Source organism: Hemitrygon akajei, chromosome 11 (genome assembly GCF_048418815.1).
Source record: "Hemitrygon akajei chromosome 11, sHemAka1.3, whole genome shotgun sequence".
Classification (NCBI taxonomy): Eukaryota; Metazoa; Chordata; class Chondrichthyes; order Myliobatiformes; family Dasyatidae; genus Hemitrygon; species Hemitrygon akajei.
In genome coordinates, this window is record NC_133134.1 from 10,888,998 (window position 1) to 10,914,076 (window position 25,079).

The 25,079-nt window shown below is 44.2% G+C and overlaps 1 protein-coding gene across 1 annotated transcript in view; it reads left to right on the forward strand.

Annotated features, from left to right (window-relative positions):
• Positions 1-25,079, forward strand: part of LOC140736326 (uncharacterized) — a 78,768-nt gene that overhangs the window by 32,975 nt on the left and 20,714 nt on the right. Inside the window, exons 10-13 of the mRNA XM_073062330.1 lie at positions 11,108-11,398; positions 12,054-12,459; positions 17,672-17,888; positions 24,277-24,439. Coding sequence (XP_072918431.1) covers positions 11,108-11,398; positions 12,054-12,459; positions 17,672-17,888; positions 24,277-24,439 — 1,077 coding nt within the window. The remainder of the gene's footprint in view (positions 1-11,107; positions 11,399-12,053; positions 12,460-17,671; positions 17,889-24,276; positions 24,440-25,079) is intronic.

The window sequence follows — 25,079 nt, forward strand, 5'->3', positions numbered from 1 at the left end:
ACAAGTATAGGAGGATACAATATCAACAACCTCTGCTCTGCAGATAATGTAGTACTGACAGCAAACAGTGAAGTTGAAGAAATGGTAATATCAAAGAAACCTGATATCCCAAACTGTAGGATTGTATTGGGAAATGGAATCCTGAAACAAGTTCACAACTTCAAGTACTTTGGATCATGGGTAGCATCTGATGGCAAATGCGAAACAGACATAAAAGCATGAATAGCAGTGGCAAGAACAGCATTACAGAAATGAGAAACATCCTAACGAACAAGAAAATAGAAATTGACATCCGCCTTAGAACTCTCAGCTGCTACATTCTCCCTAAATTGATGAATGGCAGTGAGTCATCGACCATCACAAATGCAATGGAAAAAAGAATCAATGCAGCAGAGATGTGATTCCTCAGAAGAATGCTATGCATATCATATACGGACAGGATAACCAAAGAAGAAGTTCTACAAATTGGAAGAAACATTGCTTACAGCCCTGGGAATTCCAATCAAGAATGGCAAACGTCTATGACAACTTATGGAAGTCATACTGCTACCATCAGAAATTGCTGTATTGAAATGGAAAGGTCACTCCAAAATGACCACAATGGAAAGCCATAGAAATGTATTCATAGATGAAACTGCAAGAAGGGAGAAGGGAAGATAGAGGAAGAATAAAGAAAATAGAAATAGAAGAAAGTATGATAAATTAAACTATGGAAAGTATTTGAACTCTGTATCACAAATATAGAAGATATTCAAGAAATGCAAAATCAATACTCAAACCAGTAGAAGTGATCCTGGATAGAAACTGGTGGGTTGTTAAATGATGATGGACTATGGAGATATCACACTAGTCATAGAATGTTAGCCCCAGCTGAACTGTTTCCTTATCTGGCACAGCAGATACCCTCTTTAGTAAAATTGGAGTGCAAAAGATGATTGACAAATTCTCCCAATGGGGGTAGAATTGAAAGTTCAGGATGCAAGCTTGACAAACAGTTAAGAGATGTGTGACATGCCAGAAATCAAACCTTGGATCAGCAGATAAACCACCTCAACTAAGTATTTCTGTCCCACCACGTCCATTTTGACATCTACAAGTGGACTATATTACTTTACCAAAGCGCCAAGGATATTTGGATATCCTAGTAATCGTGGCCATTCTTTCAAGATAGGTGGCAGCCATCCCAGCAAGAGAAGCTACTGCCTCACTCACAGCCCAAACTCTGATTAAGGACTATATTCCAAGGTGGGATTGCCAAGCCACATTGACTCTGACCAGGGAACACATTTCGCTGGAAATTTTTGTCAAAAATTATGTTGACTGATGAACACTGAATAGTCTTTTCATTGCCCACTTCACCCAGAGTCATCAGGACAAATTGAAAGAAAGAATGGTATCACCAAACAACAGGTAAGTATCACAAGGAAGGAATACCATGGCCTTCAGCTCTTTGTTTGACAGTCATGGTAGAAGATAGAAATATTTGGATACACAACCAGCCACTGCAAGCAAGCTAAAAGTTGGACATTATAAATTTTATTTGAATGCTATAAATGCTTTGAAGATATATTCTTTATTAATATACAAGTGAAGTAGTTTTTGATTACTCTGTAACATAGATGCTTTAAGTATTTCTGCCTCTGAATTTGTAGATGTCATGATTCTGAATGTGTGATTTAAAATCAAGAGGGGATTTTGGAATCCTCTATATTTTACGCTTTTAATAAGATATTAGTTGTACTAATGCGAGACTAATATTGTAGCTTTTACTAACATTTTAACCTGTTTTTAAGAATATGTTATGTTTGTCTCTGCCTACTAACGGAAAATGGTATGGCAGTTACGTAGTGGTCCGTCACCTTCACGAGAAAATCTGCAGATGTTGGAAATCCAATCAACGCAGACAAAATGCTGGAGGAACTCAGCAGGTCGGGCAGTATCCATGGAAAAGGGTGAACAGTCAATGTTTCAGGCCAAGACCCTTCATCAGGATTGTCACCTTTTCATGTGTTAGCACATGTCACATGTGCTGTGACTATGTACATTTAATAGGTCCTTCTTTGTCACAGGAATTTATCTAAACTGAGTATAAAAGTGCAAATCTGTGCAAAGGTGCCCCTTTTTGCTTTGTCTTTGCCTTGATCTATGTATTTCCCTTCAGTTTCATATGCTATATATCTGTTCCTTTGTTTAAACTTTAAGATAACGGTCATGAGGCGATGTTTTCACTCTTACTTGGACCCCTAAAAAAAACCTGGGGGTTGAAATTGACCAATTCCCATACCTCACAGCATCTGTCATTAATCCACCCTTCCCTCCTCCAGCTGATTCCGTTTGTCAATCAACCCCTTCTCACCTGGAGTCAGGTACGGCAGATTCTGTAAGGGTCCGATGCATGGTCCTGCTGGAGGATTGGGATCTATATATTGGGGACGGGGATATCTCGTATGATGATGATTCGGATGGGGACGAGAACAATGTAATCCAGGCGCGCCCCCTCGGACACGCAGAAGTTAAAGAGGAACGCAGGAACGCTGAAGAACAAAATCAAGCTCCAGCCGCTACCCCTACCACCACTGAGGCCACCATTCATACCTATATCGTCACAGAATTATAGGATTTAGCCCAAACTCTGCGTCAGCCGCCAGTGGAATCCTTGCCCCGCCGGCTCGCCCGCCTATGGAGTTTAGGAGCCCCCCAAATGTATTTTATTTTAATGTGCATGAATTGAGTTAGTTAGGTTCGTAAATGACCGACTCAGGTCTTGGATGAATTGCAGGATGGTGAAACAGACAGAGAGGAGCGCTCCCTGTAGGCACAGATTAGGCATGAGACAAGTTAACTATATATATAACGTACTGTAGATTCCGTACTACAGAGCGCACCTGATTAAAAGCCGCAGGCTCTAATTTTAGAAAGAAAATCAATTTTGTACTTGTACAAGCCGCACCGGATTTTAAGCCGCAGGTGTCTCACGTTGTAATATGAGATATTTACACAGAAAGATATTACACGTGAGGATTTTTTAACTTTTAATTAAATCCGTATGGTAACATAAACAAATACATATTGCAAATGCTTTTTTTCGAACCGTGCCTGTAACACGGCTACTTTTAAATATACATACGTATCGGTAACACACAAATTACGTTGCGTATACTTTTTTACTGAACAGTGCACGAACAACATTCCAATATCTCCTAACGACTGGCAAAAAAATATATACTGCAGCCTACCAGGAAAAGTTATTGATCGCCTTTAACTTAAAAGCAGCATCATATGTTTGCAGCGTTCTCGCGCGGGTCTAATGCGCTCGCCCCCTCCTTTCCGTTTATTGCAAACCAGCATTTTCCCACAAGACGCGGCAAAACCGGATGTGGCGTCATAGCATCCCGGGATGTAGTACAGAAAACAAATATACTTAAAACACTTCTAACTTTAACTAGAAAATACTAACAAATGAATTACTAAGCGAAAATATTATAAACTAAATAACTGCCATAAAGGCAGCACAATGCTTTTCTTCAAGTGTTTTCCATGTTGATGAGGGTGAGTACAAATGACTGATTTACAATAATTTAATTGTGAAAGTGCGCTTGATTTATCATACAATTTCATTGGACCTCTGTGAACTACTCATCAATTTTATTGGTCTACTGTTACGAGGCAAAATGTTTTTGGCGGCATGAAAAAAAACCATGTATTAGCCGCACTGTAGTAAAGGCCGCAGTGTTCAAAGCTGTTCAAAGCGTGGGAAAAAAGTAGCGGCTTATAATCCGGCATCTACGGTATATAATCTACATAGAAGTGAGACAACATTTCTTCGAACCAGGGTGTAGAACACGTAACGCAGTTATGAAGATAACGATAAAATCTAAAATTGAATTACACATAAACAACAAACTAAAATGTATTAATATTAAATTCATAGGGTACGGAACAGATTAAGCAGTGACATCTTGAATACGATGCGGCCGGAAGTTCAGAAGCCTAATGGTCTGAGGGGGAAGACCCGAAACTCCTGTAATATACAGATACTTTTCTGCAGCTTTCACAGTAATTTTAATTTTCTCCGTACGACTAGATGTCTGAGCAGTACAATTCACCACATCTGTTATGAACATCAGAAAATTAATTTCGCCAACTAGTAAAGATTCTTTAGTAAGAGAAGTATGATGTCAACGTAAAGCCTCTAGCTTCACAATGTTTTCTCTGACTGGTAATACTTCCACATCTCCCCCGCCCTTTCTGCTTTTCGCAGGGATCGCTCCCTACGCGACTCCCTTGTCCATTTGTCCCACCCATCCCTTCCCACCGATCTCCCTCCTGGAAGCGGAACAAGTGCTACACCTGCCCTTACACTTCCTCCCTCACCACCATTCAGGGCCCCAGACAGTCCTTCCAGGTGAGGCGACACTTCACCTGTGAGTCGGCTGGTGTGATATACTGCATCCGGTGCTCCCGGTGTGGCCTTTTATATATTGGTGAGACCCGACGCAGACTGGGAGACCGTTTTGCTGAACACCTATGCTCAGTCCGCCAGAGAAAGCAGGATCTCCCAGTGGCCACACATTTTAATTCCACGTCCCATTCTCATTCTGATATGTCTATCCATGGCCTCCTCTACTGTCAAGATGAAGGCACACTCAGGTTGAAGGAACAACACCTTATATACCGTCTGGGTAGCTTCCAACCTGATGGCATGAACATTTATTTCTCTAACTTCCGTTAATGCCCTTCCTCTCCTTCTTATCCCATCCCTTATTTATTTATTCCCCCCTTTTTTTCTCTCACTCTGCCCCTCTCACAATCACTCTTTGCCTGTTCTCCATCTCCCTCTGGTGCTCCCCTTCCCCTTTCTTTCTCCTGAGGCCTCCCGTCCCATGATCCTTTCCCTTCTCCAGCTGTGTATCCCTTTTGCCAATCACCTTTCCAGCTCTTAGCTTCACCCCACCCCCTCAGGTCTTCTCCTATCATTTCACACTTCCCCCTCCCCTCCTACTTTCAAATTTCTTACTACCTTTTCTTTCAGTTAGTCCTGACAAAGGGTCTTGGCCCGAAACGTCGACAGTGCTTCTTCCTATAGATGCTGCCTGACCTGCTGCGTTCCACCAGCATTTTGTGTGTGTTGCTTGAATTTCCAGCATCTGCAGATTTCCTCGAGTTTGCCTTTATCAATGTTAGGTTTAACTTTTTGCAAGACACACCTGACTGTACTTAAACCTGTTGAACTGTACTCAAACCTGAACAACCGCAGAGTGGTTGTAGACAGGTCATATTGTGCATGGAGGTCAGTGACCAGTAGTGTGCCTCAGGGATCTATTCTGGGACTCCTACTCTTCGTGTTTTTTATAAGTGACCTGGATGAGCCAGTGGAGGGATGGGTTAGTAAACTTGCTGATGACACAAAGGTAGAGGGTGTTGTGGATAGCATGGAGGGCTATCAGAGGTTACAGCGGGACACTGATAGAATGCAAAACTGGGCTGAGAAGTGACGGATGGAGTTCAACCCAGATAAGTGTGAAGTGGTTCATTTTGGTAGGTCAAATATGATGACAGAATATAGTATTAATGGTAAGACTCTTGGCAGTGTGGAGCAACAGAGGGATCTTAGGGTCCAAGTCCATAGGACACTCAAAGCTGCTGCGCAAGTTGACTCTGTGGTTAAGACTGCATACGGTGCATTGGCCTTCATCAATCGTGGGATTGAGTTCAGGAGCTAAGAGGTAATGTCGCAACTCTATAGGACCCTGGTCAGACCCCGCTTGGAGTACTGTGCTCAGTTCTGGTCGCCTCACTGTAGGAAGGATGTGGAAACTATAGAAAGGATGCAGAGGAGATTTACAAGGATGTTGCATGGATTGGGGAGCATGACTTATGAAAATAGGTTGAGTGAACTCAGCCTCTTTTCCTTGGAGCGACAGAGGATGAGAGGTGACCTGATAGAGGTGTATAAGATGTTGATAGGCATTGATCTTGTGTATAGTCAGAGGCTTTTTTCCAGGTCTGAAATGTCTGGCACAAGAGAGCACAGTTTTAATGTTCTTGGAAGCAGGTACAGAGGAGATGTCAGGGGTACGTTTTTTTTAATGCAGGGAGTAGTAAATGCATGGAATGGGCTGCCGGCGACGGTGGTGGAGGTGGTTATGATAAGGTCTTTTAAGAGACTCCTGGACAGGTACATAGAACTCAGAAAAATAGAGGGCTATGGGTAACCCCAGGTAATTTCTAAGGACGTGTACAGCACAGCTTTGTGGGCTGAAGGGCCTGTTTTGTGTTGCAGGTTTTCTATGTTTCTATAACACCACTAATTACAGATCTCCAGATCAATGTCTCTTCAATCACTACCCTGTCTGCTATGCACAAGCCTATTCTGAAGTCAAACAGCTAATTTGGGACTCCGCCTCCTGGTTTCGGACATGTAAGACTAGTCGCTTCTTGTCCACCTTTAATCTCTCCCTTTTCCGATTTAAACTTTGAAATTTCAACTTTATTCAGTCGGATCAGATATAATTATGGCCACTCTCAGAAGATCCAAAAGAAATCAGGACCCAAGCAATGGGAAACTCAAGAAAACCAATGGATTCTCAGAGAAAACCCCCCTGGGTAAAGAGACTAGAATCTCAAATCAGTAATATCAGCATTGAAATAACTTAACTAAAAGAGAAATTCCAAGGAAAAGTCGACTCTTCGAGCCTTGATCTTAAAGAAGTTAGTCGAAATACTGCGGACCTTTCTTCACGTTTGGAAAAAGCCCAACAATGGATTATTGATCTCGAAGCTCGATCATGTCGGAACAATATTCGAATTGTTGGATTAAAAGAGAAATCAGAATCGGCCGACATATTGGATTATTTCGCAAAAATGTTTCCGTCTTTATTTCCGGAGGTTTGTTTACAGCCTTCAGATATGGAAATGGCTCATAGAATCGGCACTTTAAAATTTTTGGGTCATGGTAAAAACAGACATATTGTTGTGCGTTTTCTTCATTTCAGAGACAAAGACCGTATTATTAAGCTTGCGAGAAAAAAACTTTCAATATCAGAATTCAGACATTCGTTTCTATGAAGATTTTCCACGCGAAATTGTTAAAAAGCGTGCTGGATTAGCAAATACTACGAAATCAGCGTATGAAAAAAAAGCTTTTTCCACTTCTTCAATATCCAGTGAAATTGAGGCTCTTCGTTAAAAAGTCTAGTTTTCGTTTTTTTGATGATCCACTTGATGCATTGAGTTTTATTAATTCTTTATCCGATGCATCCGATGACGAATCTGAAGCTTGAATGATTTATAATGGTTTGATTGTCTCGCGGTGTAAAGAGATATGAGATTGAAAGATTTGATGGCTACCGATATCTTTACTTTAAAATACATTTTTATCTCTGAAAAAGACGGGTTTGGGTGGCTTCAATTTCAGAAGACATTAGAGGGATGTCGGGAATGGGGCCGGATGGACCCAAACGCAGGACGCAGACACTGAAGTACTAGGGGGAGGGCAGTTGGGGATGCCATGGTAATCAAGGGTAGAGCTGGGGTTCAGGTAGATAGAGTGTCAGGCAGGCAGAGCGGAGCGGGCTCCCGGAGTTCAGGCAGGCAGAGCAGATCGGGCTCCCGGAGTTCGAGTTCAGGTAGACAGGTCCCCGGGGTTCGGGCAGGCAGGCAGGTAGGTCCCCGGGGTTTGGGCAGGCAGGTCTAGGTGGCTAGATAAGCTGGCGGAGAGCCCTCCCTGGGTGGGCTGCATATATCCTGGGTAGGGCCGCCTCCCAGGCGGAAACACCGGAGGTCTGGGCACGATGCGGACCCCTAGGCGGGTGTGGGGCACAATCCCAGGGTTCGGGCGGAAGAGGAGGACGGGGCAGAACCTCCTCCAGGCAGCGGCAGACCGGCCGGACCCGCCCGACGGACATAGGTCCAGGGTGGCCAACACAACAGTCATGATAGCAGGAAAATCGGGAAAGGCCGGCAGACAGCGCGACCGCGTGAACAAAACAAACGAGCGGAGAAGCGGGACCAGTGCATGGGAAGAAAGGTGGGGGAGCGGACCAACCTGGCAGTACTGGTACGGGGCAGAGAAGCATGATGAGGAGTAGATCTGAGCCCGGGCAGGATAACAGAATGCAGAGAAGAGTTCGGAGCCGGCGGAGAAACAGAACAAAACGACCACCCGCCTGGTCCCAGTCCCAAGGCCTCTTATAAACACCTGCAGCTCAATGAGTCACAGGTGTGCCTCCTTGAGCCAGGAGGGTCCTAACTAGTTCACGGGTGACGGGAGGGGCAACTGCAGGACCCGGAGTCCGGAGCCCTCGGACCGGATCGAGACCCGGAATGCGGATTCCGGACCAGACCGGACCCTGACAAGGGAGAACTGTTGATAGTCTGTAATAAGTTTGAACCATTTAGAATTTTTTTCTGCAGCATTTAAATGAATTAATTGGTTTTTTTTGTTTCATATGCTTTTGTAAAGATTTTTTAAAGTAATTATTTGGATTTCTTTATGTTTTAAAGATAGACCGGACAATTTAAAGATGGTGATTGTTTTCCTTCTGTGCAAATATTTCAAGAATTGTTTTGGATGTGTTTTTCTTCCCTTATCTAATGTTATGAAGGTTACTTTCAATTGAAGGTCGTTTTGTTACACAAGAAAAACACTTTCCTTCCAAGTTAATTATATTGAGATATATGTTCGGTAGAGGGAGACAGAGATTTTGTTTAATATTTTTTACTGAGGAAGGCGGAGTTTGTATTTGTATTCGCGTCTATGCTTTGCTTGGGGCTTGCGTCGGTTGATATCGACTTGTTTCTGGGCTTTGTAGTTTGGGTGGGAATTTTTTTATTTTTTTCTCCCATTATGGAATCCCGGAGCATACGCCAATTATTTTTATTGTTGTTCATCTCTGCCATTTTCGACTATCCTATCCTGACATGCATCTGACTATTGTTTTCAGACACAAAGTTCCATGATGATATTTAAACAGCTAAATGTTTTAACTTGGAATGTTCGTGGTTGGAATCATCCTATTAAGCGTAAGAAAACATTTAAAGATATTAATCTTCCAGCCTGATATAATTTTTGCTCAAGCGACGCATATCAGGTTATGTGATAAAAATCAATTTTTAAAATTTTGGAAGGGTCCTCAGTTTAATGCAAATTCCCAGAGTAAAACTAGAGGTGTTTCTATTTTTATTGATTCCAATATTCCTTTTAACCAGGAGGATATTATAACTGATATCAATGGTAGATTTCTGATTGTTAAAGGAACAATTTGTAATAGAAAAATGGTTTTGATTAATATTTATGGACCAAATGTTGACGACCTCTTATTTTTTAAAACTGTTTATGCGTTGTTACCTGATTTAAATGAATATATGTTATTAATGGAGTTTCCCCACGATTACTGAGGGCCTGTGCGACTGAGCTGGGAGAACCACTACAGTGCATCTTCAACATGAGCCTGGAGCAGAGAAGAGTACCCAGACAGTGGAAAACATCCTGTATTGTCCCGGTACCGAAGAAACCACAACCAAAGGAGTTGAATGACTTCAGACCTGTTGCCTTGACGTCGCACGTGATGAAGACCATAGAGCGGCTGATAATACAGAATCTGAGGCCACAAACCAGGCACGCCCAGGATCCTCTTCAGTTTGCGTATAAGGAGAAGGTGGGAGTGGAGGATGCTATCACGTATTTGCTGCACAAATCACTCTCTCACCTAGATGGGGTCAGTTGTGCTGTGAGGATTACATTCCTTGACTTCTCTAGTGCCTTTAACACCATCCAGCCCAAGATCTTAAGGCACAAACTAACGGAGATGGGAGTAGACTCTCACATGGTGGATTGGATAGTGGACTACTTGACAGATAGACCTCAGTATGTGCGGTTGGGAGACTGTAGGTCTGACACGGTGGTCAGCAGCACAGGGGCGCCGCAGGGAACCGTACTCTCTCCGGTCCTGTTCACCCTGTACGCATCAGACTTCCAATATAACTCGGAGTCCTGCCATGTGCAGAAGTTCGCTGATGACACGGCCATAGTGGGGTGTGTCAGGAATGGACAGGAGGAGGAGTATAGGAAACTGATACAGGACTTTGTGATATGGTGCAACTCAAACTACCTGCGTCTCAATGTCACCAAGACCAAGGAGATGGTGGTGGACTTTAGGAGATCTAGGCCTCATATGGAGCCAGTGATCATTAATGGAGAATGTGTGGAGTAGGTTAAGACCTACAAGTATCTGGGAGTACAGTTAGACGAGAAGCTAGACTGGACTGCCAACACAGATGCCTTGTGCAGGAAGGCACAGAGTCGACTGTACTTCCTTAGAAGGTTGGCGTCATTCAATGTCTGTAGTGAGATGCTGAAGATGTTCTATAGGTCAGTTGTGGAGAGCGCCCTCTTCTTTGTGGTGGCGTGTTGGGGAGGAAGCATTAAGAAGAGGGACGCCTCACGTCTTAATAAGCTGGTAAGGAAGGCGGGCTCTGTCGTGGGCAAAGTACTGGAGAGTTTAACATCGGTAGCTGAGCGAAGGGTGCTGAGTAGGCTACGGTCAATTATGGAAAACTCTGAACATCCTCTACATAGCACCATCCAGAGACAGAGAAGCAGTTTCAGCGACAGGTTACTATCGATGCAATGCTCCTCAGACAGGATGAAGAGGTCAATACTCCCCAATGCCATTAGGCTTTACAATTCAACCGCCAGGATTTAAGAACTTTTTAAAAGCTATTATTAATGCTTTTTGAGATAGTGATTTAGATGCATATCATTTTTTTTTTTACTGAGTTAAGTATTGTATGTAATTAGTTTTGCTACAACAAGTGTATGGGACATTGGAAAAAAAAGTTGAATTTCCCCATGGGGATGAATAAAGTATCTATCTATCTATCTATCTATCTATCTATCTATTCCGTCTGTGTCCGCGGAAAAGCCTCCTACCGGCCACCTGCTGGATTACTTTGTCCCCTACCTGTCCCTGGTCGTATTTGGTCGCACATAGCCCTGGATTCGTCACGGGACTACCCCCTTCACATGCGAACACCACCGTACTCACCGTGGTAGACACATTCTCCAAGTCTGTACACTTTGTAGCCCTCCCTAAACTCCCTTCAGCTCAGCAGATCGCGGACCTTCTCGTCCGCCACGTCTTCCGCCTCCACGGAATTCCTACGGATATCATCTCCGACTGTGGTCCCCAATTCATCTCGCAGGTGTGGAGGACCTTCTGTCAAGCCCTGGGTGCCTCCGTTAGCATATCAACCGGCTTCCACCGACAGACGAACGGGCAAACGGAACGGGTCAACCAGGATTTGGAGGCGGCGCTACATTGCATAACAACCGACAAACCGTCTACCTGGAGTGACCACCTCGTGTGGGTAGATTACACCCACAACTCTCTGGTTAGTACTGCCACCGGAGATCTTCTTTTATAGACAATAGTCAATAGGTGCAGAAGTAGACCATTCGGCCCTTCGAGCCTGCACCGCCATTTTGAGATCATGGCTGATCATCTACTATCAGTACCCGGCTCCTGCCTTGTCCCCATATCCCTTGATTCCCCTATCCATAAGATACCTATCTAGCTCCTTCTTGAAAGCATCCAGAGAATTGGCCTCCACTGCCTTCCGAGGCTGTGCATTCCAGACCCCCACAACTCTCTGAGAGAAGAAGTTTTTCCTTAACTCTGTCCTAAATGAACTACCCCTTGTTCTCAAACCATGCCCTCTGGTACTGGACTCTCCCAGCATCTGGAACATATTTCCTGCCTCTATCTTGTCCAATCCCTTAATAATCTTATATGTTGCAATCAGATCCCCTCTCAATCTCCTTAATTCCAGCGTGTACAAGCCCAGTCTCTCTAACCTCTCTGCGTAAGACAGTCCTGACATCCCAGGAATTAACCTCGTGAATCTACGCTGCACTTCCTCTACAGCCAGGATGTCCTTCCTTAACCCTGGAGACCAAAACTGTACACAATGAATGCTCTCTTGAGTTTCCCGCTCAAGAGGAGGAGATTGCGGTGTCGTCTGTTCAGGCCCATATCGGCCGGTGCCGTAAGGTTTGGGAGGACACATGCACGGCCCTACTTCGATCATATCCGGAGAATTGCCGATCGCCATCGGACTCCTGCAACTGAGTATCGGGCTGGGCAGAAGGTGTGGCTCTCGGTACAAGGACATTCCTCTCAAGAACGAGCCTAAGAAATTCGCCCCTCGCTTCCTGGGACATTCCGAGGTCGAAAGTATCATCAACCCCACAGCAGTGCAACTTAAACTACCTAAATCTATGCATATCCACCCTACAGTTCACGTTTCCCAATTAAAACCAGTTTCTGTCAGCCCCTTGTGTCCTCCGACCGAAACTCCTCCACCTGCCCGAATCATCGACGACCACCCGGCGTACACCGTCCAGCGGCTACTGGATGTGCGCCGTCGGGGCAGGGGCCTCCAATACCTGGTCGACTGGTCTGATTCCCATTTGTTGCTAGTTCCATTAATTGCAGCACACCTGGTTCCCATTGGACAATATAGGATAAGAACTCTGGCGGCACAGTCGTGGGTCGCCAGTTCATTGGTCGATTCTAGTGTGTGTAAACCTCGTTTCCTGATCCCTTAGGACCGTTAGTTCTAAGCTCCGCTCCATTCCCTGGATACTCTGCGTAAATCTGGTCTCCGAGTCAAGATTCCCCTGGTTACCTGTTTCACGTTCGCGACTGTGCTAGTGCCTCTCGAGCCTGCCTCCGTGCCTGTGCCCTGCACTTGGCCTCGTCCCCAGTCATTCCCTTGCAACACCATGCTGACTATAGCCGTTTTTATCTAGTGCCTCCGAGTACCCTGAAACAACATCCTTAACAATTGACTCCAATATCTTCCCAACTACTGAAGTTTGACTAACACCTATAATTTCCTTTCTTCTGCCTCTCTCCCTTCTTGAAGAGTGGAGTGACATTTTCAATTTTCTAGTCTTACAGGAGCATTCCACAATCTAGTGATTCTTGGAAGAGCATTCCTAATGTCTCCACAATCTCTTCAGCCACCTATTTCAAAGCCCTGGCTGTAGACCATATGGACTAGGTGACCTTTCTATCTTCAGATCTTTTATTTTCTCAAGAGCCCTAGCATAATTATAGCAACATCATACACTTCTGGCCTAGACACTCTCGGATCTCCACCATACTGCTAGTGTCTTCCACAGTGAAGACCGATGCAAAATACTCAGTCTATTCACCACTCCTTGTCCCAAAATTACTTCCTCTCCAGCATCATTATCTAATCTCGCCTCTCCTTTCCACTTAATATATCTGAAGAAACTTTTGATATCCTCTTTAATATTATTGGCTACTTCACCTTTGTGCTCCATTTTTCCTTCTTTATGACTTTTTAGTTGCCTTCTGTTAGCTCTTAAAAGCTTCTCACTTGTCTGACTTACCATGAATTTTTGCTCTATTATATGATCTCTCTTTGGCTTTTAGGATGGGATTGACTTCTCTTGTAAGCCACAGTCATGTCATTCTGCCTTCAGAATATTCCTTCCTCTTTGGGATGTGTATCTCTTGCACCTTCTGAATTGCTCCCAGAAATTCCAGCCATTGTTGCTCTGCCTTCATCCCTGCTAGTGTTCCTTTCTGATCACTTTTGGCTAGCTCCTCTCTCATGCTGTCAGGAACGGGGCCGGATGGACCCAAATGCAGGATGCAGACACTGAAGTACTAGGGGAAGGACAGGATGGGAATGCCATGACATTTAAGGGTTAATGCAGGCGGGGCTGGATCCAAGAGTTCAGACGAGGCAGGCAGGCGGGCAGGCAGATCCCGCAGTTCGGGGCGGGCAGGCAGGCAGATTCCTCATGGCGGGCGGCAGGGATCCCAGGCAGGGCCGCCTCCCAGGCGGAAAACACACAGAGGCCTGGGCAAGGCGCGGACACCTGGGCAGGTGCAGGGCACAACCCTTAGGGAGCAATAGGTGGAAAAGGTAGAACCCCCGCCGGGCAGCGACGGTCCGGCCAGACCCGCCCGACGGAAGCAACGGGTAGGAGGGGGCAGAATCCCCGCTGGGCAGCGGCAGTCCGGCTGGATCCGCCCGATGGAGGCAACGGGTAGGAAGCTGGGTCCAGGGTGAGCAGCAGAACTACAGTGATCCACCGGGTACATTGGTAAAGGCAACTGAAAGCGCGGGCAAGACGAATAAGACGGGACGGCAGGGCCAGCGCACCCGAGAGGAGCAGGAAAAGCATGACGAACCGGGTAAAACAGGTACAGAGTGGGTTGCAGAGCGGAATAGAGAGCCGGTTGCAGACCAGGCAAAAGGCAGGATACGGAGCAGGATTCGGGGCAAACGAACCAGGTATAGAGCTGGTTAAACCAGCTTCAGAGCTAACAGGATGCAGAACAAAATGACCACCCACCCGGTCTTCCGTCCCACAGCCCCTTATAAACACCTGCAGCCAAATTGGCCATAGGTGTGCTTCCTCGATCCAGGATGATCTTAACAGGCTCAAAGGGGCCGGGAGGGACAGTTGCAAGACCCGGAGTCCAGAGCACTTGGACCGGATCAAGACCTGGAACGTGGATTCCGGACCGGACCAGACCCTGACACATGCCTCTGTAATTTTCTTTACTCCACTGTAATATTGATTCATTTGACTTTAGCTTCTCAAATTTCAGGGTGATTTCCATCATATTATGATCACTTCTCTCCTAAGGGTTCCTTTACCTAAAGCCAGTTCATTGCACAACACCCAATCTAGAATAGCTGATCCCTTAGTGGGCTCAACCACGAGCTATTCTAAAAGGCCATCTCGTAGGCACTCTAGAAAACCCCCCTCTTGGGTTCCAGCACCATTCTAATTTTCCCAATCTACCTGCATATTGAAATACCTCCTTTTGATATACATTTTCTGTTTTCGATTGTAATTTGCAGACATCTTTACTGCTGTTTGAAGGTCTGTATATATTTCTCATCAGTCTTTTTACCCTTGCAGATCCTTAGCTCTATGCACAATAATGCAACACCTTGCTATCCTACGTCACCTCTTTCGAAAGATTTGATAATATTTGTTAACAACAGAGCCACGCCATCCCCTCTGCCTACCGGCCTGTCCATTCAATGCAACATGTACCCTAGACGCTAAGCTCCCAGCTATAATCTTCTTTTGTCCATGACATTTTATGCCCATCAGTAATTGTGCTACAAATTCGTCTAGCATATTGTGTATACTGCGTGCATTAAAATATAGCATCATCAGTCCTATATTCACTCTTTCCAATTTTGTCTGCCTTTTGCATTGCAGCTCATCCTGTTGACTGCAATTTTGCCCTGTCATCAGCCACTTCTTCCTAGGAGTCTCACTACACCCTGTCTGTTTGTAAACCGACTACCCCATCCTCAGCACTGTCACTCTAATTCCCATTCCCCTGGCAAATTAGATTAAACCCTCCTGAACAGCTCTAGAAGACCTGTCCACACGGATATTGGTCCCCCTCGGGTTCTGGTGTAGCCCGTCCCTGTGTACGGATCATGCCTTCCCTAGAAAAGATCCAAATGATCCAGAAATTTGAAATCCTGTCCCCTGCACCAGTTCCTCTGCCACGCATTCATCTGCCAGATCATTCTATTCTTGACCACTGGTGCATGGCACGGGCAGCAATGCAGAGGTTATTACCCTGGATGTCCCGCTTTTTAGCTTTCTAGCTAGCTACCTAAAGTCTCTCTTCTAGACCTCTTCACCCATCCTACCTATTTTATTTGGAGTCATTATGTACCAAGACTTGAAGCTGCTCAACCTCTCCCTACCATGGACCCAATCCGAGACTTCCCTGTCCCTGGCACCCGGGAGGCAACATACCATCCGGGTGTCTCTATCTCACCCACAGAATCTCGTCGCTATCCCTCTGACTATGGACTCGTCAATCACCACTGCAGTCCTCTTCACCTCTCTTCTCTTCTCTTCTGAGCCACAGCACCAGATTCAGTGCCAGAGACCTCGTAGGTCGTCCCCCTCAACAATATCCAAAGTGGGATACTTATTATCCCACTTCTGACAGTCACATATTTACCTGTAACCTACGGGTGACTACCTCCCTGTACCTCCTACCCATCACCTCCTCATTCTCCTGTATAAGCCCAAGATCATTGAACTGCCTCTCCATTTCCTTAATTTTCTCGCTGAGGAGCTGCAGCTCAGCGGACCCAGTGTAGATGTGGTTATCCGGGAGGTTAGAGGTCTCCCAGAATTCCCACATCTCACACAAGGATCAAAACACTGCCCGTGAGACTGAGACGGCTCTCCCACCCCAAACCCTGGTTTGTGTGGATGCTGTGTAAATTGCTACCCTGTTACAAATCAGTGCCAAGAAATAACAGACAGCACACTGCAGACATTATATTTATGAATCCTAACTTAATTAAAAGGTTAATAAAGAAAAAAGAAACAAAAACTGCCCTTTATAATTAAACAGTCGAATGTGAACAAGTTGGAGTTCAACTCTTCCCAAAATTCATATTCTCCGATCCTCCATCCATCTCGGCACCTGGTTCCATCGAATCATGGTCCTCCACCTGTCGTGGTACCGTCGGGCATGCCCCACCTTGCTATTACCTCAGTAATAGGGCCTCAACCCCCTCGTCTAATTTCCTCGTTCCACTAATTACACACACCTGCTTCCCATCAGAAAATGCAGCATAAAGACCCTGGAATCACAACAAGGAGCTGCCAGTTCGTTGGTCGACTCTTGTATGAGGAATCTCGGTTCATGGTTCTTTAGGACTGACAGTTCTAAGTTCCGCATCATTTCCTGGATCCTCTACGTGAACCTGGTCTCCGCGTTAAGACTCTCTTGGATCTCTATTCCACGCTCGCTACAGTGCTAACGCCTCCCGACTCTGTCTCCGCGCCTGTGTCCTGCACTTGGGTTTGACCCCAGCCACGTGCTTGCAACACCACCGGGTTGAATCCTACAGTCACTTATCTCCAGCGTCTTCCCTCTTCATCTCCCCCTGAACAAAGGACCCAGCTCACATTCGAAGCACCGGTTATCTCTAACCATCTACAGAAAGACTATTACGTGGGCAGTGAAACTTTTCCCAGGGTAGGAAACTTGTGTTCGCTCATTCTAATGTATCCTGCCCAGTGACTGGTCGCAGTCCAACTCTGGAAAAACTGCCGCGAAGGGCTGCCTTTTTTTTATCTTGAGTGCTACCCTAAGTGAAAATGCAGCTCTCTACTCGCACTCCCGCTCAGTGATTTGTTATAGTCCAACTATAATGTACTGTTCTACCTTACAGCCGAACTGAACATTATACGCACAGGTGTATGCTAAAAATGTAACCACTTTCACGTCAAATAACTTTCTAACCTAAAACGTGAACTTCTCACTCAGATGCCGCCCCCTTTGGGGCGCGTTTCCAAAGCATTCTGTTTCATGTGAGCGAAATGGGGATTGTCACCTCCTTCCCTGTAGCCCCACAATGTTGTTTGCTCTGGTGCGCTTATTATTGAACTGGATTCTGGGAGGAGTGGCTATGGTTGTTGCTGGAGCAACAAGTGTAGCCATACAGCGACATTGCTCTTGGATGCCGTTAACCTCTCTCCAATTGCAGAACGAGTCATTACAGTACTTCCGAGTTCACTCAGTGTTTGCCCTGGAACCCTGCTCCTGATCGCTGGAAAAGGCTGAAGTCCAAGGGAGCCGGAGATGTCGTTCGACGGTGTTTACTCACTGGACGCTGTGACTTTGGTGCTTCTCTGCGCCCTCACCGCGTTGTTTCTCGTTTATTTTCGCAATGGGTCTAAATCTCACGTGGAGCTCAACTTCCCCCCGGGACCCACTCCTCTTCCGATCATCGGGAACCTGCACCTCCTGGATCTGAAGAAGCCCGACCGAAGTTTCATGGAGGTAAGAGGAGTCACGACCCAGACCAGTAAATACTGAACACTGTGTACCAGTCCTACGGAGGGCCTGGCAATGTTGTTAGCAATTCAATTCAGTATTCCAGGAAACATGGCAGAAAAGTTACACAATTTTTTCGCAACTTCCAAAGGCAACTACCACTTGAAACTCCCCCTCCAAGTCACTCACCTTCCTGACTTGGAAACATATCGCCATCCCATCATTGTCGCTGGGTCAAAATCATGGAATTCCCTCCCTAACAGCACTGTGGGTGTACCTACACCTCAGGGACTGCAGCGGTTCAAGAAAGCAGCTCATCGTCACCTTCTCAAGGGCAACTAGGGATGGGCAATAAATGCTGGTTTAGCTGGCGACGCCCATATCCCGAACATTAATTTAAAAAAATTTAAATTCTTGTTGCAAATACTGCCTGTTCTAGATAAAGTTAGTCAGTGTTTCGACATGAGGAGGACTTCGCCAAATACTTTTTGCGTAATAAATGAATATTTACAAGAAAAAAAAGTGCAACACCTAGGTCAATGTGTTAAGTTAATATTTTAAAATATTAACTTCCACAATAATTGAAAGGATTTCTCTTTTCTTTTTCAATCTTTTTATTAATATCAAAATAATGGATATAACATAATATTAATGCACAATTATTGGGATTACATTGTTTATGGTTAAAATATATATTCAGTTAATAGAAGGGTAATAAACCTCCCAAAATTGTTCAAGTACAAATATAGTATACATAGAAGAAAGGATTAACATATCCAAAAAGAAAAATAATATATATATACCCCCCCAAAAAATTTAATCTAAACAATACTAACCAAAAACTAAGTTTAGTTTTCTTGTACAGGTGTAGGAAATCTGAACTAAACACCGAGGTAAACCATAGTCAAGAGGGCAGGATCGCAGTAAGATTAACCGTTTACTGTTCACTCTTCCACATTAACGTATGGTGAAAACTGTTGATAAAACAATACAAAATATATACAGTATTTGTTTCCTTGGCATTACATTTACATCATAAATACTTGTAAAAGTATAACTACAACAAACTATATTACATTAAAGTATAACATACATTCAGAATCTACCTACGCCATCAACAGGCTTTAAATACACTTCACACAAACTATTCAGTAACACTTTCAATAGCACAGGAAAATAAATTTTACCAACCGTCATTACTTTTAACAGAATCAGCGTTAGTATTTTTACTTCAACATATCAATTATCTTAGGAACTTAGGGCGTTGCTTCTATGATGTTTCTTAGTGCGTAGAATGAAAACTTTTCTTGCGCTGATCCTGCACACACAAGCCCCCTCCTTCCCGTTTCTCCAAACCGGTATTTACCCACAAGATGTGGCGAAACGTGGTGTGACGTCATCGCATACCGCGTTACATCACAGACAACGAATTTACTTTCAACAACCTTAACTTTAACTAGAAAATAATTACAAGCGAATTACTAAAGCGAAAATGTAATAAAGCTAAATAAATGCCTTAGGGCAACACACTAAGAAAACGAAAAGAACATGGGCTGTCTGTAACATCAAAAAAAGAAAGAACCATTAGTGTCATTAACTCCGAACCTCTCTGCATATATTAAAACAAGAAAATAGGTTTGGAAAAAGGTCAAATCACATGATATGAAAGTGTTGAATAAAAGGCCTCCAGGTCTTTTCAGATTTAATGGACGGATCATATAGAACACTTCTGATTTTTTCTAAGTTTAAACATAACATAGTTTGAGAGAACCAGTGAAATGTGGTGACGGGATTAATCTCTTTCCAATTCAGCAGAATAGATCTTTTAGCCACTAATGTAATAAATGCTACCATCCGACGCGCTAAAGATGTTAAGTGATGTGGTTCTATCATTGATAAACCAAAAAATTGCTGTAATAGGATGAGATTGTAAATCAATATTCAATACAGTTGAAATAATAACAAAGATATCTTCCCAATAATTTTTCAAAGAAGAAGATGACCAAAATATATGGGTTAAAGAAGCTGTGCCAGAATGACATCTATCACACACTGGACTTATATGAGAATAATAACGAGCTGATTGAGAGGATTTCTCGCCCGACACGGCCACTCTCTATCCAGTAGTGGAAGAACCCTCATTCAAATGGAGTCTTTATTTCCTCCCTTAGAAACCCCAGACAATTCGGATTGGCAGCGACATCTCCTCCACAATCTCCAACAGCATAGGAGAGGTTAACCAGAAGGCTTTGTACTTAACCCCGTTTTATACTTATGGCTGAGAGGCTAAGCACAGCTCCAATGCCATAGTTAAATTGGCTGACGACACCACTGTTGTTAGCTGAATCTGAGGTGGTGATGAATCTGCATATATGTGTGAGATTGAAAACCTGGCTAAGTGTAACCTCAACAGCAATCTCAACAAGTTCAAAGAGCTCATTATTGACTTCAGGAGGAGGAAAACAGAGATCCACGAACCAGTTCTTATCGGGGGATCAGAGGTGGAAAGGGTCAGCAACTTTAAATCCCTCGGTGTGTTAGCTAGTTATCTGTGTATTCATCTTATTTGTTTATCTTTGGTGTTTGTACAGTGCGGTGCCTTTTGCACAACGTCTATTGGGCATGGTCCTTCTGATTCGATGTTATGGTTCTTGGGTTTACTGTGCCCGAAAGAAAGCAAATCTCAGGGTTGTAAATGATGATATATATACTTCGATAATATATTTACTTTCAACTTAGAACTGTACTGTAGCTCTTCCCTACCGAGCCTTTGCGGTAGTCGCGCCTAGTGGACTTCAGCACGTACTCCGAGTCCCGCAGGCAGAGATGTGCCAGTCGGCAGAATCCCTCTGCGGAAATCTCGATGCGCTGACAGACCAAAGGGCGTCTGGCATCAAGTTGATCTTTCAGCAACACCAGTGTCCAGGGGAATAACCCACAGATCAGAAAGTCCTCTGTTGCGCAGCAGCTGAAGGTGAGCTGTGACGCATCTTTCGCCGCTCTCTCTTCGCAAATTAGGAAACTTGCTCCTGGCATTGACAGCGATAGCAAACCTTGGCTCTTGGAATCGGGTAGCGGGGGCGGGGTTCTGCCTAGGCGGACAGCCCGGTGAGGAAACTTGCGGTGTCCATGGAGATGTTCCGGAACCCTTTGTTGACAGCGATGGGAACATTTAAGTTTAGTTGGTGTTTGTGAATGTGTCACTGTTATTGTCTACATGTTGTTGTATTGTAGAATGTAATTTGTATTAAAAGTTATTTTAAGCATACGCAAATTCAGATATTAATAGAATGGTGCAAGGGAGTGTTAACTGAGAGCAGCTGCCTTAGGGAGAATCCACCTCTAACATGTGGAAATTGTTTGAAGACCAGCTGATGCGCACGCTACAGGATGTCAAGGTAATGTGAGTTTGGATGACCAGAGTGGTTATGGAACATGGAATATAGATTACAGCTCAGGCGCACATCCATGGTCTCGCGAGACTAACGGATGCCACCACAGCACGGGAACGGGCCCTTCGGCCTGCCAAGTGACAAATGGCTAATTAAGCTAAGCTCCTCTCCCTATACAATGTCCATGACCCTCAATTTCCCTCACATTCATGTGCCTATCTTAACGTCTCTTAAAAGTCCCTAATGTATCATCACCCCAGGCAGCACATTACAGGCAGAGAGTTGTGGATCTGTGGAATACTCTGCCTCAGAAGGCAGTGGAGGCCAATTCTCTGGTTGCTTTCAAGGAAGAGTTAGATAGAGCTCTTAAAGATAGCGGAGTCAAGGGATATGGGGAGAAGGCAGGAACGGGGTACTGATTGGAGATGATCAGCCATGATCACAGTGAATGGCGGTGCTGGCTCAAAGGGCCGAATAGCCTACTCCTACACCTGTTGTCTATTGTCTATTACAGGCATCCACTACTCTCTCTGTAAAAATTTTGCCTCTCACATCTTTGAAATTAGTCTACTTCACCTTAAATGCATGTCATCTAGTATTAGACCTTTCAACCTGAAGAGAAAGATATTGTCTGTCCACTCTATCTGTGCCTCTCATAATCTTATAAAGCGCCATCACATCCCCCCCCCCCCCCACCCCCACAGCCTCTGGTTCGACAGAGAAAGCAACTCAAATCTGAACCTGCCACTCATGATAGCACGTGCTCTCTAATGAGGCAACATTCTGGTAAACCTCGTCTGCACCCTCTCCAAAGCCTCAACATCCTTCTAATAATGGGGAACCAGAACTGAATGAAATACAGTCTAACTAGAGTTTTTAAAATAATTTCCAGAACTTTGAACTCAATACCTCGACTGACAAAGGCAAGCATGCTATCTGCCATCTGAACCATCCTATAGACCTATGTAGCCACTTTCAGGGGGCAATGAACTTGGACCCCAAGATCCCTCTTCTCATCAATACCAATAAGGGTCTTGCCATTAATAGTGTACTCTATCCTTACAATTGAAATGTACAGAAATGATAAAGGTTCCTGTTCAGGTGAAGAAGATGGTGCCAGCATACAAATGTGACCAATGGCATTGTCCTTCAGACAGCTCACTAAACTATTTCTTTTACTTCTTCTATCAAAGATGATTATTTTATTAAGCTAAGTCCAATTGGAACCTGCGATTTACATTTTGATGGTGTCTTTTTGGGTCGATTAAGCAATCTGGTGCTTTTTCATCTCTGAAGGAGGTCGATGAGGTTTACCAGCTGAGTGTGTGGTCTGGATGCCAATAAACCTGGTACATGCCAATGATTGACTCCATTTCTGGCTGCTTTTAGAGGACCCTGCAGTTCATGTTATATGTATTTCTGGCTTCTGGTTACTTGCTTGTGATTTGACTCCTTTCTTACTGCTAGTTTGTGTGATTTTCATCAGCGTAGACAGGCTCTGCGGCTTGCAGGCAACGAACTACACTGTGCTACATGGAACTAAGCTGAACTTTCCTGGACTGTTTCAAGGATGCTGTGGTTTTGATGTTTTATATTCTGTCTTTTTCCCTTGTTCTTTGCCACTTGATCTTTTGTTCTGCATTGGGTGTTTGATGTTTTCTTTGAATGGGTTCCATGGTGTTTTGTTCTTTTGTGGCTGTCTGTGGGAAGATGAATCTCAGGTTGTATACTGCATGCATTCTTTGATAATAAATGTACTTTGAACTTTAAACATTTGAAATATAAATGTTATAAACTTAGTCAAAAATAAAAAGCCAGTGTATATAAGGTTTAAGAGGATAGAATCACCCAGAGCCCTTGAAGGATATAGAGGTGGCAGAAGTCAGCTGAAGCAGTGAATTTGGAAGAGCAAAGGAATCATGGAATATCCTTGCTTTAAATGTAATTATAAAACACTTTGGGATGCCGTGGTAGCAAAGTGGTTCATGTATCACAGCTCAGGGAATCGGAGTTCAGAGTTCAGTTCCGACGCTGTCTATAAGGAGTTTGTACCTCCTCCTCGCGAGGAGCATGGGTTTCCTGCGGATGCTCTGGTTTGCTTCCACAGTCCAGAGATGTACTGGTTAGTACATTAATTGGACATTACAGACTGTTCTGTGATTAGGCTAGGGTTAACTAGGAGGGTTGCTGAGTAGTGAGGCTTGTAGCTCCAGAAGGGCTTGTTCTGTGCTGTATATCTTAAAAAAAAATGAATTAACAAGCAAACAAATAAATATATAAAATGAAGACCTTCAACTGCCCTGAATGGTGGAAGCAAGTGTAGAGGAGTGTTAGGAATGGATGATGTACACTCAGTGGCCACTTTATCTGGTACAGGAGTGGGACCTGGTGTGGGCTTCTGCTGCTGTAGCCCATCCACTTCAACGTTCAACATGCTGTGCATTCATTGATGCTTTTCTGCACACCACTGTTGTAATATGTGGTTATTTGAGTTACTGTCATCTTCTAGTCAGCTTGAATAAGTTTGGCTATTGCCCTCTGTCCTCTCCCATTAACAGTATGTTTTTATCCACAGAACTGCCACTCACTGGATGTTTTGTTCACTTTTTGCACCACTCTCTGTAAACTCTAGAGACCTTTGTGCATGAAAATCCCAGGAAGTCAGCAGCTTCTGAGATACTCAAACCACCTTGTCTGGTGCCAACAATTATTCCACGGTCAAAGTCACTTATTTCTCCCCCATTCTCATGTTTGGACTGAACAACAAATGAACCTCTTGACCATGTCTGCATGTTTTTGTGCATTGAGTTGCTGCCACATGATTGTCTGATTAGAGGTTTGCATTAATGAGCAGGTGTACCTAATAAAGTGGCCACTGAGTGTAGTTTATGGGCTGTACGCTAGTGGCCATTTCTGATGAAGTGATAATATAACTGAATATTAAAAAAAACAAGGATTTAATTGTTTAAGTTAATGATGTAAACGTGTTTTTCCTATTTCAGCTGTCTGAGAAATATGGTCCAATCTTCAGCATCAAGCTTGGGACAATGAGAGTGGTGGTTCTGTCTGGCTACGAGACAGTGAAGGATGCTCTTATCAACCATCCAGATCAGTTTGCAGGAAGACCTCACGTCCCGATAATTCATGATGTAACGCAGTGCGTTGGTAACTCTCACTATCATTATTATCAAACCTATGTTACATTTGGTTCCATCCTCATTCTGCTCAGTTCAGTTCTTGTTGTAGGCTTGTTATTCTAAAGTGTAAAGCTTGCAAGGGTCTCAGACACAACATGAACACACAAGATTATGCAGGTACTGAAATTCCAGAGTAATGGAGAGGAATAAAGAGTCAACATATCAAGCCGAGCTTAATTGTGACTGGAAAGAAAGGGGTTGGAAGCCAGAATAAGAAGCTGGAGTAAGGGGAAGGAATACAAGATGGAAGGTGATAGGGGAAGTCAATTGAGGGGAAGGTGGGTGGGTGGAGAAAGAGTGTGGATGAAGTGAGAAACTGGGAGGATAGAAATGAAACCAGGTGAGGGGAAGATTTGGTAGGTTGGGGAGAGGTGGGGTGGATGAAGATGAAGAGGTCAATGCTCCCGAATGCCATTAGGCTTTACAATTCTACTGCCAGGACTTAAGAACTTTTTAAAAGCTATTATTAATGCTTTTTGAGATAGTGATTTAGATGCATATCATATTTTTTTACTGAGTTAAGTATTGTGTGTAATTAGTTTTGCTACAACAAGTGTATGGGACATTAGAAAAAAGTTGAATTTCCCCATGGGGATGAATAAAGTATC